The 18987-nt window shown below is 45.4% G+C and overlaps 1 protein-coding gene across 1 annotated transcript in view; it reads left to right on the forward strand.

Annotated features, from left to right (window-relative positions):
- EXD3 (exonuclease 3'-5' domain containing 3) overlaps positions 1 to 18987 on the forward strand; it is a 95062-nt gene that overhangs the window by 37910 nt on the left and 38165 nt on the right. Inside the window, 2 exon segments of the mRNA XM_061550260.1 lie at positions 8497 to 8550; positions 8990 to 9121. Of these exon segments, the coding sequence (XP_061406244.1) occupies positions 8497 to 8550; positions 8990 to 9121 (186 nt within the window).

Consider the following 18987-nt stretch of genomic DNA (forward strand, 5'->3'; position numbering starts at 1 on the left):
CAGATTAACTCCCAGCTTGACGCCGATTGTGGTTTCTTTTTTTATGCCCCGAGTGTTTTTTTAGATGCACTTCAAAGCGTTGTTGTGTCTAAAAAGCAAAGGGAGGCAGTCAAGTGAACCTCGTGCTACTTATAAAGGAACTCATTAGTGTTACTGAATCTATACCAATGGTTTAATCCTTTGACAACAAAAAAGTATCACATTTTTGCCATGACTTTCTCAGAAAGTTGGACTCTGGTATGAAAATTGTAGTTTTATAACTATTTTTTTTTAAACATGTCCTAATCCTGTTGGTTTCATACACATAACATGCCAAAACGATTTGAAACTGATTTTCCCCTTGATTAAATCAATGAAAAATTTGGAATTATGAAGATCATTTCTCCATATATTTTTTCCCAGGGCTATGTTATAGCATTCGACACACTTGAATAGTTTCCAACATTCAGCAAATGTTTTTCGGCTCATATGTGAAAAATATTTCCTCTGCAATGAAATGTCTTCACAGAATGTTTGGCATTAGGGACTAATGCAAGCATTGTTGACCTTAGTTCAATTGCTCTACCATTAAGAAGGTTGCTCTCCAACTCCAACATTTTTATGAACTTGGTAAAAGAGTTTCCTCTGAAAGCTAATTTCAAGGCAATCTACCTTTTTAGCCAATTCCTGGCCTTGGCCTTAAACTGGTGTGTTCATTTCTAAAATTAGTTTGGTTGAACAATTGTTAAATATATCAGGTTGAAATGGGACTCCGTTTGGGGAAAGAAAACAAGTATTGTCTTGCGTTGATGTCATTAGTTTATTATCGCATGACTGAATCTAATTTTTACTCCACAATAACAGGGTGTCCAAGAAAAACAAGCACCAAAGCTCGTTGGCGCTGTCTGTCTCTATAATGGTCGTGCTGATGGGCCCAGACTCATTGTCTCCATCACGTTTGCTCTGCCCTAGGATAGGTCAGTGTAGCCGTTTTTCCAGGCACAGTGCGGTAGGATTTTGGGATGTGATTTTGCATTAGGATTGTGGTAGAATTGCAGCAGAATTTTGGGGTAGGATTTGGGGGTAGGACTTTGGTGTGGGATTTTGCACAATGATTTTTGGGTAGGATTTTGTGGTAAGATTTGGCGGTAGGACTTTGGTGTAGGATTTTGCGCAATGATTTTTGAGTAGGATTTTGTGGTAAGATTTGGCGGTAGGACTTTGGTGTAGGATTTTGCACAATGATTTTTGGGTAGGATTTTGTGGTAAGATTTGGCGGTAGGATTTTGCGCAATGATTTTTGGGTAGGATTTTGGGGTAAGATTTGGGGGTAGGACTTTGGTGTAGGATTTTGCGCAATGATTTTTGGGTAGGATTTTGGGGTAAGATTTGGGGGTAGGACTTTGGTGTAGGATTTTGCGCAATAGTTTTTGGGTAGGATTTTGTGGTAAGATTTGGCGGTAGGATTTTGCGCAATGATTTTTGGGTAGGATTTTGTGGTAAGATTTGGGGGTAGGACTTTGGTGTAGGATTTTGCACAATGATTTTTGGGTAGGATTTTGTGGTAAGATTTGGCGGTAGGACTTTGGTGTAGGATTTTGCGCAATGATTTTTGGGTAGGACTTTGTGGTAAGATTTGGGGGTAGGACTTTGGTGTAGGATTTTGCGCAATGATTTTTGGGTAGGATTTTGGGGTAAGATTTGGAGGTAGGACTTTGGTGTAAGATTTTGCGCAATGATTTTTGGGTATGATTTTGCGGTCGGAATTTTTTGCGAAGCGGCTGCGAGCGGGGCATCCTTGTTAGGAGTTGAACGGCACCGTTTGCCCCCAACGTTCGCCCCCACATCCTCGCGTCAGCTGGGATGCACACGTCAACGCACGGCTCGCTTTCGTTACGCTCGCTGGAGTGTCGCGCTGCCTTCCACTGAATGCATCAACCAAAATAAAAACACACAAGACGTGGAGAAAAAAAAAGTATTTAACGTTCCTATTGCACGAAGCCCAAAAAGGCCCTTCTTCCTCCGACCCGTTTCGTCTGAATTTCGATTTAAGCTTTCGTGACTGCAGGGATTCATCTTCTTGGTTCTTTCGGTAAAGTCACAGACCTGTTCTACACCTGAGGACGGCTGCTTGTGTTGTGGCCGAAACGTCGTGAGAATTATTTTATTATGTTTTATTTTTATTATTTTATCACTTCCCTTCTACGTGACTTTACCGAAAGAACCAAGAAGACCGTTTCGTCTGCTCGACCGATGACGATCGCACCGAGCAAACGCCTTCCGCTGTCTCACGTCTTGAATTGGTCTCGTTGCTTCAGGCAATTGCAGTCTTTTTCTCTTTCAGATCTTTCTTTGCTTCGTCTATTCGTCCGCTTCTCTGTTTTCCTACTTTCCTCGTTCCCTCTACATATGTGTTACGCAGCACCAAATATGGTGTTCTGTCCCGTTTCGCCCTAATTGCATCTCCAAACGATCGCAGGATTTTCTCCTGTGCCCCTTGAGTTCTGAGTTTAACATTTGTTTAACTCCAGCATGTTTTCAATGCTGCAATGTTGCCTTGTAAGATGCTTGGCTCTTGTGTTGTAATCTGTTGCATGGGAACCTGTGTCCTGTTGCTGTTTATGTTGTTTAATTCTGTATTTTATTACCTTCAAATACTTGTTCAGTTTATTTCACCCAAATCTCCATTGAAAATATACTTCTCATCTCAATAGACCCTTACCTGGTCTTGATTAAATTAATTTCATTCATTGATTAAAACCGTTATTGAAAATCTTGTGCTGGTTTTCAGTTGGAATTAAAAAGTTTATACGTGCCATTACACCATTTAAAGTCTCTAACTTGAGCATAAAATAAAACTAGAATTATGTTTATATCTTTTTCCTCCGCGTCCTGTGCGAGCACTGTGTTTACAATGTCACATAGCTGCAAGGACCTGTGTTCACATGTCCTGGTTTTTTTTGTTTGTTTTATTTTCCAAGAGCACTGCTGTGTGAATTTCTTTCCGTGACAGACAAACCTCACTCGCACTCGTTCCCCCCTCCCCAACCCCTCTCCACGGCAGCAGCGGCACCGGCGCAAAGCCCGCCTGCTTGTTTCACACAGCGCAAATTAAGCATGGTTCCGGGCCCCTTGGAAGACAAAAAAAAAACCCCTCTGCTGAGGCTAGGTTACGGGACAGCCGCACACAATCGCTCGATTTTGTTTGGATTGTGGGCCGAGACATGCCGCGCCAAGAATCGTGGTCTGATCCTCGCGCGGTGGGAAAGCTGCGACGATAACAATGGGAACAAACTGCGGTTACAGCCACTCGGCGATGCACGGGCACCGAAGCAGAACTCGCGGTGTGATGATCTCTGTGAGATAGACGTAGGGCAGCACAAAAATGTCATTACGCTTTCATTATTTTTTTTATTGCTGTTAACTCTCCGCAGTGCCGCTGCTTTGCGACATTAGCATTACTTTAAACGTGCTGTTTCTATACTAATAATAGCGTTCCTATGTAATAAGAGTGCATGATCGAAGCTACAGGTACTGTATAACCTGAGGTCATTTGCTTATTTATTTGCACAACTTGCCCTTGCATGAACTGGCAATTGTATTTACATTACCAAGACACATTATCCATCTTGTCGTTTGGGTTAAATTTACTTTCGTTCAATTGTCAAGTGGGATATTTTTTGTGAGGCTAAATAAAGTGCAGCACAATGTACAATTCCACGATAAGGCAAGGAAAAAAGTCACTTGAGAAAGGTGAGGTCGCGAACAATGAGAGCGCAGCCCTAAATTCAATAGTTTGAGCGATCTGTTTGCCTGCCATCAACTTGGCTCACTCTTCCGCTGCGGTCTGTAAGCACAGAGGTATATTGTAAAACTGCCGTGGGCTTCTTGAGAGCCAAACCAAAGGTCAACCGAATAATGATGCACCTTGTGGTGCAGGTTATCGGCAATAATAATAACTGATAAACCAAGAAAGCCAGGAAAGCCTCCATGAGCCTTCAATTCCCTTTCGTGGGCATGCTGTGCGTACCATGTTGGGCCGATAGATTTTAAATATCCAGGGTTGAGCCTGGATATTGTTTGGATGGTTGACTACCATGCACAACATGTCGCTATAGGTTGCAGAACTATATCGTGGGCAGCAAGTGGCAGTGCAGCAAAGTCAGTTGTTGCTCCCTACTTCTATGCTACTACGTCTATGCTCCTAGTATTTAGCCCACACTGGCCAACATGGTGACGTTTGGTCAAAGAGCCCCCCACCAATCCCCTACAATGTGTATATGTGTGTGGCAGCCCTTTATCCAGCAGTGAATTGACAAAGGGCTGTACACGTAGGCATGCACCTTGTAAAGATAAACTGTCATGCCTGGAGGAAACCCACGTGTACAACACGAGGATACGTAAACCTCCACACAGGTCGGCCACATACCTGCTGGCCATACTGCCACTATAGAAATTTCACTGACCAATGGGTGAGCAATTGACTGCGCACATCGTCATAACGTTCCTTGCTAGAACGACTGAGCAGTTAATTTTGCTGCGTGATTCACCAAACCAAACTCAAAGTCGGTGGATTAAAGGTGTGTGCCACCAGAACCGGTAAAAACAAACGTTAAACGTTGCCTTCTGCGCTGGCACGGTGCCGCTGTACGAACGTGTACACAGATTACTGGGGCAGGTGCGGCATTTTTAAGTCTCTTCAGAGGGCAGGTGCATCCAAAACTCTTCACGGAACACTGACAAAGATGAAGGGGCGTACGAAAACCCTTTGGCAGAAATTTCTAAGACTGACATTTGGCTGCTTTGCTTGGGCGTGAAGCTAGGTCAAGACACAGGGCCCTCTCTGCTTGAGAAATCGCTTTCCGTTACTCTTCACAATGCCTTCACTTGCGAAATATGCGCAGGGCACGGCCTGAGGATCGGCGTGTGGGATACGATGTGCCCATTCTGGCTCGTAGGATGAACCCTTGGGTTGCAGATGGATTCTGAGGTTTTTGAACAGTTAAGGCTTTGTTATATGAGGCTGCGTGGAAACTGTATTTTGAGTATTAACAGCAACATGAGTAGCATTGCATCTATTGGGCTGGATTTCTTTTCTCCTCCAGTTTTATTCCAATTGTGTTATTGACATCATGTCCATTCGAAACTCTCTCGGCAGCAAAATCTCATTTCTTAGAGAACGGCCCTTGAAAGGAGATATTACAGAACAATTTCTGAGGTCCCATCAAGTTATCTTTACATTCACACACAATGGGGGTGTGTACTTTCTCACACACACCCAGCCGTTGAGTTGTTTTTTGCACGGTAGTCAAACCAACTTTCATTTTTTTTCTCTCAAGACCTGGGATTTAGCCAAATTAGTTGTAAAAAAACGAATTAAACTGATCAGTTTTTTTGTGTGTGTTTGTCATTAATTCGCGAGCAGAGACCATCTTCTGGCAACGCTTGAGTAGCCAGGTGACTGAAACACGGATTTTAGCTCAGAATCCCGACGGTGCTGGCTCAGTGGTCTGACTCCTGGGTCACCTGGCTGTCTTTTTTTTCCACTAAAAATCTAAGCTGGTCACTCGCTGCACAGAGCACACAGCTCCCAGGGAACTTGACGGGTTGCATTCTCACTGCCGGCTTAAATCCACAATTTCAAATCAGAAAGGGCATTGCAAAGGAGAAGAAACATAACATTCTACATTAAAACCATATTTAAATAATCTGCCATGAAATTTGTATCATTTTCTCCAAAAGATGCTTCATTTTTGCCAACCAGTGGCAGTTTTTCTCTTCCAGGGACTTGCATTTATAAGACTGCGGGGCAGCTCCAAATGCGACATATGCAACACTCGAAGCTGCACACAGCCACGGAGCAGTTTTGCACTTGGCTGCTGCACAGACTGGAGCAGCTCGTGATATCCAAGCTGCAAAACAAGCTACCGTGCAGCTTGGCGTGACGACCTTTATAAAGTGAAGTCAGGAAGCCCTGTGTTAATGAGTCGGACTCATTCTGAGACACCGGTCACGGGATGCCATGCAGCGATTTAGTGCCACTGCTGGCTCAGGCAGCGCTGACTTGTGACCCTGAGAGAAGGGTTTCATTCTGCAAAACAGCCCACACGGCCCCGGGGCCCCAGAGCGTCTTGCTCACCGTGTCATGGGAAAGTTGTTAGTTTGCTTTTGCAGGCGGGAGATGAATCTCTTTCTCTCTCTCTTCTCCCTCCGCTCTTTTTTTTTTTTGGAGCGAGCGTCAACTCTTAGCTAAGTCACACATTTCCAGTGACCCTTACCGAGAGAGTTTGTGAATTTCTTATTTTCCCAGCGATGGGGACCAAGAGGGGAATTCCAAACAGCCTGGGAAAACTTTTTTTTTCAAGCGCATTTTTTTTGGAAGATTGCGTGATAAGCCGATTGCAGAATCTACGTTTGGGCGATAAACACTAAATGTGCCACCGACGCCGATATCATTAAGAACATTTGTACTGTTGATTCGCGTTTATCGAAAATATGAGGCTGAATTTTTATCTCAATACATTAATGCAACTTAAAGTGCAGTATTTTATTTTATAACTTTAACTTCAAACGCAAGTCTCCATACATAGTCTGTAATAACAAGCATGTACAAGCGCAGCCTTGCTGGCAGTGCCACTGAATAGAATAAAATAACAAGCCATAAATTAATATCAAGGGGATTACACAAGGTGGCATTTAGCGAGTGCTCGTAGTTTCAGACGTGCTGTTTTATGCAGGTGTACCGTTAACTGTGGGAAAGCTAACTGTTATTCCACCTATCTGTCAGCATGCCAAGCAGTCGAGCGGAAAGATATTTGCACACCGTACAGTTAGAATGAACAACATCATAAAAGGTAACCCACCCAACCTGGGTGGGTCATCCCTACCATCACGTCTGTCTGCACGGTGTAACGGTCGGACTTGGGGTGCACTTCCCATATCGGCGGCAATATTGTCAGCGCGGGCGCCTTTCAACCCTGACGAAGTCCCTCTGTCGTTTCCTCCGTGTACATGTCTGCGGGAGAGGGGGTGCGTTTGAAGTCAGGAGGGGCCCATGTGTCGATATCTGCAACGTCCCACGGATTCCGCAATAAATCAATTGGCCTCTGTAATTGCCCACCTGACCGATACATTTTTTTGTTTGTTTGTTTGTTCTGCTGGCTTTGGCGAGAGCAAACCCGATGGCTTGTAAGAGATCACAGCGGTATTGCACCAGGACATGGGAATGTAAAATGAATGTAAACGTTTTATCTGAGTCTACATCACGGTCTATTGAGGTGCATGGGAAAATGGGAAATGCTCTTTTGATCACAACATCCCAACTCGTTTAAACAAAAATTCTCCATTTTGCATTTTTTTCTGTTTTGTCTTCTGAAGCCACTTGACGCTGTTCTGTTTGAATGCTGATAATGTTTTTTTTTACCCACTTCAGCAATTGTTTCTTGCTGTGGTCGTCCCACCTGATGACGGACGCTTGTGTTGCGCCCGAAACGTGATTTTATTTTATTTTCTACCTACGTGACTTTACCGAAAGAACCAAAGAGTATATAGTGCTGATAATATCCCTGACAGCGGCCTTTGGAAAAGCAATGCAAAGCCAACACCCACGAAAGTTTGTTCCAAATGACCACTCATTTTTTAATTATGCATATTCTCATTAGAGCTTGTACAATTAGAGTTACGGAAATCAAATAGTTGTTTATTTTACTGTAAATATATCCCTTTTTGTGACTTCCAGCAACTTTTAAACTTTAGCTGAAAATGTATTAAATTATTTTTTAAACGCATGTACATTTCTTTTTTTTATAAAGGTATATTGTGAACATTATTTTTGCAAAAGTGTAATTTTAAACGCGAAAACAACGTGTGATACTGCATGGGCTCTTGGTCCACAAGCGGAAATAAGAAACTAAACACATTCAGACAATAGCGCTGCCCTAAGGGGAAAAAAAATATAGAGTAGGTGATGCATCTCCCTATCGGACAGCTCGCAAGAACCGTCAAAGACAGCCCTGTGGTGTAGAATAGACCTGTCTCAAAGCCAACCCTCGGAGGCTAAAAACAGAACGGGGATGCTTCCTAAATAATACGATTGGTGCCCAATATAACCAACTAACTACATTTTAATTTTACCAGGTAAGGCCTACTGATCGATAAAGCTCTCTTTTTTCTTAGAAGCAACCTGGCCACAAATTATACCTCAACAAAGTGGCTTATCACGTGGAAATCTATCGTGGCTAAATACTCTAAACGCACGTTTCTAAATGTGGAGGGAAAAACCGGAGTACCCGGAGAAAAATCCACGTGACCATGGGGAGAACATGCTATCTCCAAATATATGTTCCCCATTATATATTTTTCCCCTCTTTTGGGGTAGTATTTAAAATGCACGTTTCACACGTACACTTTTGCACACACGATTCTATTTGTACCACAGCATTTTTCCCCACTCAGAAGAGTGAACGCACGATGGCAGGAAAGGTAACGTGTCTTCGTCCTTTACTCCTGTTCCTCCAGATCGCCCGCGCGGAGAGACGGGTCATCCTCACCTGCGGCTTGCCCTACCAGACCGTACGTACGCCATGTGTTTTGCACGTGGTAGCATCGCGTCTCGTTTAACTTTAGCTCTGGTGGCCCTAAAAGTAGCGAGAGCCCATGGCTCGCAGTAAATCTCACCGACCTGACGTGTGCTGCACGAGATCGCCGCTGTGCAACACAGGTGCGCGTCCGTGGATTGCGTTCCTTTGCTGCCGCCTTCAAGCTACAATAACCTCACGTTTACAAGATTTCCAGCTTAAGGGAACCCGTTGTTAAATTCGGTGCTGGCTTTTCGGCAGCTTTTCATTGCGATAAAACCAGTCACACTTCAATCAGAGCTATGAAATCGAATGGTCCACGCTCTTTAGTCGCGATGAAATGCAAAGCGTCGCGTAACTCTTTAAGCTCCGACGTGGCCCTCGTGTGCAGTTGAAGGTCGTCAAATTGAAATTGTCCCGTGTGTCCAATTCAGCTGAGGTCGCAAGTGGGAGAGGACTGCTGTTATGTCGTCGACTGCAAGGAAAAGGCCAAGGATCAAGCGAAGGACGTCCTGAGGCACTTCAACGTCCAGGTCACGCCGTCCGACATCTTTAGCCGCTGCAAGGTGAATGCAATGCCCCGCACCATCGGCACGAGCTTTGTCCAACTACTGTTATCGCTGCCGGTACCACAACTGCCATCCGTTTCCTCTTACAGTGGCATCACTGTCATACACAATTTCACATGCGCAACCCTTTTTGTCATTCCACTGCTGCATGATGGCCTCCCCACGCCGTCCGTTGTTTGACCGTAATTCACCGCGCTTGTCAGTGCAGATTGGTGAAGGCAGGCAGCGTAGATGTTGGAGCATGGTACAGTACAACCATGGATTTTGCTGCACTGCCGTCGGCTGACAAAGTAGTCTGGAAGCAGCCTATGACACCAGCCTTAAGAATGGGTGGTCGCCCAGCCGAATGTTGTACACGCTTATCATTAATGGGCTATTTGTAACCCTAACAGGCTGTTTGTAACAGGGTGTGCGATGACTGCAGAGACGGTATCTTTCGCGTGTCGTGCCTTTTGGTGTCGTCGTGTCTCAGGCAGCGGAGATACGACGTCTCTTTGGACGTCACAAGAGTACAGAGGTTGTTTTTACCACACTCTTCCATTTAATATGCTTCCTGTACAGCCCGTTAATAAGTTTCATGAACCCGAAAGGTGGAGGAGTCATGTTTTTGCTGGCAGGTTTTTAATAGTAGTAGCCTAGTTGACGTGCGCCTGTCAGAAAATAGTCCGGCGTATACTATTACCCAGTTTTGTAAGGCAGTAAAAAAGCAGCAGAAAAAAAACACCAAGCAGTTGACATGTCAGGAGATGCATAGCAAAGAACGCATTCCCAAAAGGGGTGCATCGGTGTCTCCTTGGAGCCTCGGCTGTCGTCTGGACAAAGTGCAAAAATATAAACGGCATGCGCCTCTCTCTCTCCCGATGGACAAGTGCGAGCTTAGAAGGGGCGCTGAGGTCAGGTGGTAAAAATTGAACCGAGCGTAAGATTCAAAAGACCTATTTCTCAGCATTTTCACACAAGGCTTATAACCTCCCGGCAAACAAATATGAAACGTGTACGCGCCGTCGTGCACGGATTTTTTTTGTTGTTTTGTCTTTCTCTCGTGTGCGGATGCAACTGGGCGCTGCATCGTATTTCCCCCAAAACACGCTAACACTTTGGACATCGGAAGCGGATATCGGCGACGGTTGTGCCGAGCCCAGCTTGGCCGCTGTCCTCGTTAGCGCAAGATAAAAACACAGGGCAGTCCCTGAAGACTCGGGAGTGTGATTAGGAGCACATGGGCTCCTCTTCCTGCTGTGGGGAGATAACCGGCTGTCCACTGTGGAAGAATGCCCTCCTCTTTAATCCCCCCCCCCCCCCCACCAATTTCCTGTTTCCTGCCCATTAATGAAGTGCCACAGAAGAGGAGATGGACTGCTTGTCAGGACGACGGGGGCACCGGGAACGGATTGGGGGAGATTTGGCAGTACGTAAGCCCGCTAACCTTATCAGGTCATGTCTTCATCATTATCCTCGGACGGCAATCTATAATTACTTGCTGGGAATTCCTCATACCGTATATACACTGGATATAAGCACACATTATCTAAGCACGTTCTTGCATGAGCAACGCGTGCTTAGATTAAACTGCTTTGGGGGGGGGGGGAAACTAGTAACTCGGTGGGCTTTACCTGATAAAATAAAAAATAGTTTACTTTTAGTTTCGTGTGATTTGCTTATCTTTCCTATACTTTGAACTCCTAACGTGTGCTTTTTGTTGTTGTAATGTTCTGACCACCCCTATTGGACATCTGTGAGAAAAATCTTCGTCGCTCATTGGATTCCTCCAGTAATACATACATCTTCTGATTCTGCAACTTCTGATAGAAGCACACTTTGTGAATATAAGCACACCTGGACATTTTCCCAAGGGGTGTGCTTATATCTGTCTTCTGCTGTTATATCATTGTACTCTTAATTTGATTCACAAGGTAGACTTTTCTTTATATTAGCATAGAGGATTGTGAAAAACGCTATGGGAAATAGCCTGCATAGCATTTAACAGTTTGGATGCATTTTTTAATCCTTTATATTAAGTTCACTTGCTTGCTTGCTTGCACGCTTACGACCGTGCAAATCTTTCGGTCGTTTTTTTTACCCACTTCCCGTGATCCAATCGAGCTGACATTTGCACAGAGACTCGTGCGTGACAATGTATTTTCGTGAAATTTTTTTTCCAAAATTTTACACTTTTTAGGGATTTTTTTTTATATGTAATTACCAATTGCTTAATGGTGGCAAGCAATCATCTGACCCATAGGTGGCAGCCATCTCAAGCCAGAGGACGAGAGGACTCTAGCCGCCACGCATATAAAGGATTTATAGTGAAAAACTTTGTTTTTACGGGTTAATTTTCTATTTTTTACAAAGTGTGCAGTTATCAGTTTGTTTATCAGTGTGTTTGTTTGTGTAGTCACTTACTCGTTTATTTGCTTTTAAACGTGCCGTGAAGTAAATAATGATTTAAAAAAGCAGCTATAATGAAGCATGAGATATTTTTCTGGCAGGAAAATTAACGTGGGCTTCCGTTTACTCCAATTAAATCAGCTAATGACCCTTTCCAGGGCTGAGGACCTTGTATTAATACAAGCAGACCACTGAGTCAACGTTGCATAAGACTTGACATTCATGATGGGAAAAAGTCCATATTACCCCCAAAAATATATATATAAGCCCTGATTTCCCACGAGGATTAAAGGAAAATCAAAGAAAAGCTGAACCACAATCACCGTAACTGAATGAATCGCATTCCACGGGATTGCTGCCACGTATTTTTGGCTAAGGGGTGCAAGTATATTTTTTATTTTGTTTATTCTGCATGGGGGGGGGGACCCCCAGGGAGCAGGAGTAGTATGCCCCGGATGGGGGGGGGGGGCATTTTGTCAAAGTCTGACGAACCGGCTGGCTGAGCGAGGCAGGGGGGGGGGGGGGCATGGTCTTTACTGTGTCTTGGATTTTGGGATTTCGCGGCCAAACGGAACGCGTTATTCCAAGCCGGAAATATGGAGCACACGTCTTGACAGGCAAAGGAAATGTAGTGAGCCTTAGATGAGCCCCTGTAAAAATAAAAAAAACTTTCTGTACCGTTAGAAGAAGTAAAAAACCTCGTACTACGTGTACGCAGTGCACAATGGCAGTACTGAAAAATTGTATGTGACGTGTAAAACTTAGTCCTCGAGTTTGTGCTCATGCTAATAGGGCATTTGGTCCATACTCCCATACTGGCACACACCACGATTTATCAGGGAGTATTTTTTTTTTTTAATAATTGACACATAAGACGCAATGCTGCTTTAAATGCAATAATAAAATAGGTCATATTTACTCCCCGTTGTCATTCAATTGCTGGATGAAGGCCGACTCGCACCTTGCGGTCATGGGATTTGTCTGATCAGTATTCAACACAACAGGTCAGCGGGATGGTGAAGGACGAGGCTTAAGACTGGTTCAGATATCGCTCGCCACTAGTCATGGCCAGGAATCAAACTGAGGTCACCGTGTTCTTAGTGCAGTGCGCTAACCACAGCGCCACCGTTGCCCCCCCAATGTTTCGCGATACAAATGTGGAGTATATCTCGTACAAAACCTTCAATTTGCTCTGTTAAACATAACACGAGCCGGTCTCCTTACTTTCTTCATTAAAACACAAACACTAGCGGAATGCAGGATTACATCTGCAAAGTGTCCTGGGGAGTTTTTTTTTTCCCCCGCTGCATTGTTTGATTTCCTGTCGAGCCAAAGTATCACGGTCAGGAATGAGTCTCTCTAGTGCTCTTCGCACCACCAACCGCAGGCTGTTTGTAACCCATGCTGAGTTTTGGCAAATTTTACTTGCTGTCTTCGATGCTGACATTAGGGGTCACTAAAGGGCATGGGAGCCGTACGTTGAGGCGCAAGACTCAGAACTGCCGCAGTGAACATGTTGTCGGGACACGCTCGCCATTCCTTTTGCGTTCTGCAATGCAAATGTATATGTCGAGTGAAATATTTGGACACGTTACTGGAATACTGAGCTCAGAGACTCATTGTGTTCGTTTTATATTTCGGAGTTGGTTTATTTAAAAAGTTCAACGCACCGTCACACAATCAGAATGTATAGACTTTGTGGTTAGAGGATAAATTTTTTTTTACATCTGCAAATGATTTATTGAATGGACAGACAACTCTAAAGCAGACAGACAGGTAATTAGCATAGTTTCTCAAAGTCCCAAGTTTACTCTGCTAACCGCTCAGGCATTGCATGAGATTGGTGTCTCCACCCATTCCTGCGTACAGACTGACTTTTGCTGCTCAGGAGAAGAAACACCCTTTGTTTTAACACCACCGCAGGCAGGCATTCACGTAGGCGTTCAACGTGGTTCAGGAGTCCAAGACTTTGCACATGTGACGTCCAGTCCGGTTGATGAGGTCCAATTCTGCTGTGTAATTTTTCAGACAAAACAAAACCTCTGGCACCATGCTTCGATTGAGTCCTCACCTGGTTAGACAAATAAACTTGACTTGACTCGCGGGTCAAAGTCATCCATTTTGTCCACTCATTGGCTGTCGCGAAGGGTAACTCGCCCAGTCGTCGTCGTCGTCGGCGGCTGTATGGGTTTCTTTGACCAAGAGAACGTCGTCCGTGTGGAGTTCGAGGAAATATCCCAGGAAGTTGCACTTGTGCCTCGATGTGCCCCCTATATTTAGATGGCACGAACATAGTTACGGCTTCACGCTGCGGTAAGTTTGGCTCTGAAAAGGACCCCCCCCCCCGGTGTTGCAATCCTGATCGGGAGGCCCTTTTCGGGAGTTCGATTGGCGGGTTGATGACATTGGTTTGTGACAAGCGCGTAACAGTGGAGACCACGGGGAGGTTGTCATCTTCACCCAGTGATGGGTAGTAACCTCTACTTTTAGTTATTCATTCATGTTACTATTTAGAGGCCAATTGAGACGATCAGTTTCTTCGCCTTCACCTTGTTTTAAATTGAGGCAGTCTTCCTTTTTAAAATGTCCCCGTGAGCAAGACGCGTAGCAGGCTGTGGCATAGGAAGCCAATAAATAAATGCCGTTAAGTTTTTAGGGTAATGTACGTGCTGGGAATTTACAAGACAGGAAAACAGAAGGAATTTAGGGAAAGCTAGAGACAATCATGTTTACATTCCTCTGTGTGAGGAAGTACCCAGAGAAGAGTATTCAAACAAATAATGTCCCTGGAGCCATAGTTGATACTATTGTCTCTCTCACTTTACAAACAGGATCATTGCCTTTTATGGGGGGTAGTAATGGTGGAGGGGGAGGGGCAGTAGGGTGCAGCCAAATTGCATGCCATTGAGTGTTCTCACATAGGCTTTCCTCAATGAATGAAGAAAGATACAACGGACTATATATAGCGTTCTCAATTACAGCCTGATGCATCGTGGAGTAGACATTCGTAAGCAACACGTGACCACGAATAAGTCACAATTTACAAGTTGTAACCCTTTTGTCGAGCCACTGTTGGCGAAGGCCTCTCAATGCCGTGTGGGTCTAAGGAGTTTGTTTTTTGCCGTGCTTCACCGTATGCTCATCAGTGCAGGTTGGTTAAGGCGAGGGAGGAGGGGTTCACGGCCTGTTGAGATATCACCCGCCGCTGATCTTGTCGACGTGGCCGGGAATCCAACTCTTGTCGTTGGATTCCCAATGGAAAGTACGGTTGTCACCGCTCTGCCTGATCACATTTTACCATCTGGTAATTATCATTTTAGCGTCTGATAATAATTCTAATACACAGCTTGCCCAGCTCCAGCACAAAGCTGTTGGCTATGACCACACCTACCCAGTTTGTATTTGCATTCAAAATACTGTAATAATGGGTATGCATATCACCTTACATTACAGTACTCTACACCTCCAATTTAGCACGGGTGGCTACGTATGGTACGAAATAATTTCAACCTTAATACATACTCTGTCAATTATCACGCTGCGCACAGAGTGTATGATTTGGGAACTGTGATAGGGTAGCACATTTGTGAATCGGGAGTGCTCATGTGACACACGTGTGATGACAAGAATGTATCGGTGGTTTAATGGATTATTGAATCAATCTGTGTGAAGCTTTGCGTGTGCGACCCACGCCTTGTGTGCGTGCGTGTTTTCTCCGGGTTCTCCGATTTCCTCCCACAAGCCAAACACTCGGGCGATTTGGAATTGGCCAAACATTCCAATGGAGGGCACCCCTGAAAAAAGTGTCTTGAAACCCGGGTGAGTCTTTCTGGGTAAATAAAAGGCATTTTTATTCTTAATAAGAGCTCGACACTACACCCGTTGACCTCTCTTTACCAACTCTCCTCACTCTGACCCACATGTGGCCTACAATTTCGGGACGGCCAACAAACGATATCTATCCGTCACTGCAAGTAGCACTTTAGCCGCGCTGATCGCTGATCGGGTACTATAGAGGACCAATTTTTTTTACCTGCCAAAGCTGCGTTTCTAATTTTAGCACTCTCGGGCACTTTCATCACTGCAAAAGATGCCTCTTGCAGGCACACAAATGACTGAGATGTGTGCTATTACGTGGCCCATCAAGGGTATTTTAAAGTCCAATTCTGCTCGCAGTAAGAAAATGGTTTCCCACCCATTGTTCATACTTGTCTGGACTTTTGGCTGCCTTGTACAATGTGTGTATTTGATTTTCTGGTCGGGTCATAGCAACATGTATGGCAACGCACGATATAAAATCTTGCCCTATCTGCCAGTATGTCCCTCCAGACTGACTGATGATGATGATGACGGCCACGATTGTGGCGTAGTCACGATGTCTCTCACAAATAATCGAGATGCTGGTGTGTGTGTGCGTGCATGTGTGTGATCCCCGCTGTGTTGTCACGAGTATGTGAGAAGTATTGTATTCACAAATGCCTGCCACCCCTCCTGAAGCCCTACACATTTCCCCCACCGCAATAGCACTCCCTCCCTCCACTGCGTTCTCCCACCCTACCCCCCACACCCAACCCGCTCTTCCTCCCGCCCACACGAGTGTGGAACCCCAGCCATGTTTGCAACTGATCGTGGCTGTTTTTTTTCCCACGGCGTGCTTACAGCTGTCAGCGGTCTGTGAGGCCGGCAGGATTAAAACCTAAAAACCCCCAAAAAAACACAACGTTTCAGACTTTCACCCCCCCCCCCACCCCCCGGCTTCCCGTGCCGCCACCGCCGACGCCGCCGCCGCCACCGGCTGCTGAACAACAGTGCATTGCGCACGTTACGCTGCGTGAGCATTCCCGCGTGTACCCCCCATGCGTGCGAATGTGCGTGCGTGTGCAGTGTGCGTGCAATTCAAGACACCTAAGGGGGGTAGCTAGCCGGTAGGCGCAGCGGTACAAACCCGGCGACCCGAGTTCAATTCCCGGCCACGGTTTAACATCGGTGACAAGGTGATATCTGAACCAGGTCCTGAGCCTGCACCAGGTTGACACAATTTGAAAATAGCCACCAACTGTGTGTATGAGAACTGGGGAAACAAAGGTGGCTGGGAGTGGCTTTTTGGCACACCACCCCTTTGTGTGAGAACATGGCCTCGATAAGTTCCCTCTATAACAGTACTTGCTTCAACAGCCCATCCTAGGCTCTTGCGGGGAGGATTTTTGCCTTTGTTGTCCACCTTAGACGTTCGCAGATGCCGGTGTTGATGCGTGCAAATTCTTTCATGTACGTGGATAACACTTGATTCTACACCCGTTAACATTTGTGTTTGCTTGCTACTGTGCTCAAACGCACACACGTGTGTGTGTGTGTATGCTATGGACCCGGCGACACGAGTTCAAATGCCGCTCACAGCCAACACCAGTGACGATTATCTGAACTGGTCCTGGGCCCCCACGAGGTCGACTCGGCCTCAAACGTGCAGTGTGTAAACATCGCTGTTCGGGAGACATCGGTGGCCGGGCGTGGTGCTGGCCACGCATTCCTTCGCGTGCCGTGCCGGCCTTCATAGGTGCTACTCGCTTTAACAGCACTTGCCCCAACAGTTTGCTAAGACTATGGGGGGGGGGGATCTTTGTCTTGTGTGGCCGCGCTTGTGGATGTTCCCGCATGTTATCTGGCGTCTGCGCGCCCACGCGCATGGACTTGTTGTTTGCATGAGCGAGTGTGCACGTGTGTGTGGGCACGTAACAAGTCTTCTCTGCATGTGGCACATGTGTGCATGTGTCACGTGTGCATGTGTGTGTACATGCTTGCATATGCACCCATGCACTACTTTTACTTTCCCCTGTGGCCTTTTCCCCCACTTCCTGGCAACGATTGTTTGCAGACCCCAGGCCATAGTTTAACCCACGTTACTTCAGCCCAGTCTGCCGTTCTTCCTCCATCGCCCCATCACTCTAATTAAAAGGACAAAAAGCCAGGCAGTCGTAGGGATGCAAAGGTAACCTCGCATGTGCAAGCTCACCGCTGCGTGCCGTCACACACGTGGAAATGTACTGTTGTCCACCATTCTGTTTTTACAGTGTGCAGTTCACTTATAGTAAAGATAATAGTGTCGGGGTTACGTAATTGAAAAATGAAGCCAGTGGAAACCTGCGTGCAATTGCAGTGGCCGTGTTGCTCAGAGGTTAGAGTTGCTGAGTTGGCACCACTGAGATCCAGGTGGCCGGCCAGCCTGTGATTTTTAAACTTGGGATGTCATGTGTAGTGAGCTGGTGGTCTGAGTATGGTCATTAATGTCTGCTCGGAAATCCAGCACATTCGATTTGCTCCTATGCTTAACTTGGCTAACATCCAGCTTTCAGAATTGAAAAAGAAAATTTATCGGTTTGACTTGTCATGCGACAGACGTTGCTCGCGGTACAGAGAGGGTGGGAAAGTGCCGCCTACTACCGTGTGGAATGGAGGTCCTTTTGAGGGGATCTTGGTGGTAGCTCTGTGGTGTCCACTTTTGCGGACGAAAGGCTTGCACTGCGATGTGAGAGGTCAAAATGGATTATTATATGTTTCGTGACATGATGCCACTAACACAATTGGGATAAAATTGCAGGAAATGTTTAATATACAACAAAAAACTCTACCAACTATTTGTCAGAACTGTGCAGTTACTGCTTATTATTTAGGAACATTGAACAGGAGCAATTTTATATAATGTTACAAATAATTTAGCCTTAAATTGTCCAGAGGTCCTAAATTTACACTATCATTTAAAATGGCAGTTTACAAAATATCCACTAAATACATTCAAAATCAATGAAGTGAATTAAAAAAATTTTGTCAGGAGTGTGACGTAACGCCAGTTGCACTCGCAAATTATTGCAGTGGCATTTACCGTACACTTGCAGGCATGGCGAGTTTTTGTTGTACGCTGCCTCCCTCCAAATCGAATTCAATGCGTTCTATTTATACAACATTTTCCCAACGAATGGAACGCATTCAAGAGGACGTCCACCCCGGAAGTGGAGTCACGACGTCAACACCGTGTGCCCGGCGCCAGGTGGATCATTGCATCGCAAAGTTCTTAAGAGATTGAGAAAATATGAGGAGGCACTCGTCCATCAGTAGATTGATCATGGCTGACGACTATAATTCCACAGGACCTCTTTTGAGGGCCCACTCTTGTATACCGGTCACCCAAGGCCGACGCACAATGCTTTGCAAGCTCATCCATGCCATTTTGTAATCCAACTGGCTTAGCTGTTCTTTGAGACTAGTTTTTTTCTTCTAGTTTACTGCTGGTAGTAAATGTTTTAGTTTCACGGCGTTTACGGTTGCTTAACACCGTTATTTTCTTCGCACCTTATCTGTTTGCCATCACTCCCTGCCTCTTTATTGTGCAAATATAGGAGTCTTTGCGAGAATCGTGCTTTAAATTCCCAGGCTTTATTGCCTTACGCTGCGCTCCGCATGCTCTCACCTTAGCAGGCCTT

This window comes from Lethenteron reissneri, chromosome 12 (assembly GCF_015708825.2).
Source record: "Lethenteron reissneri isolate LAM-NWPU_2019-01 chromosome 12, ASM1570882v1, whole genome shotgun sequence".
Classification (NCBI taxonomy): Eukaryota; Metazoa; Chordata; class Hyperoartia; order Petromyzontiformes; family Petromyzontidae; genus Lethenteron; species Lethenteron reissneri.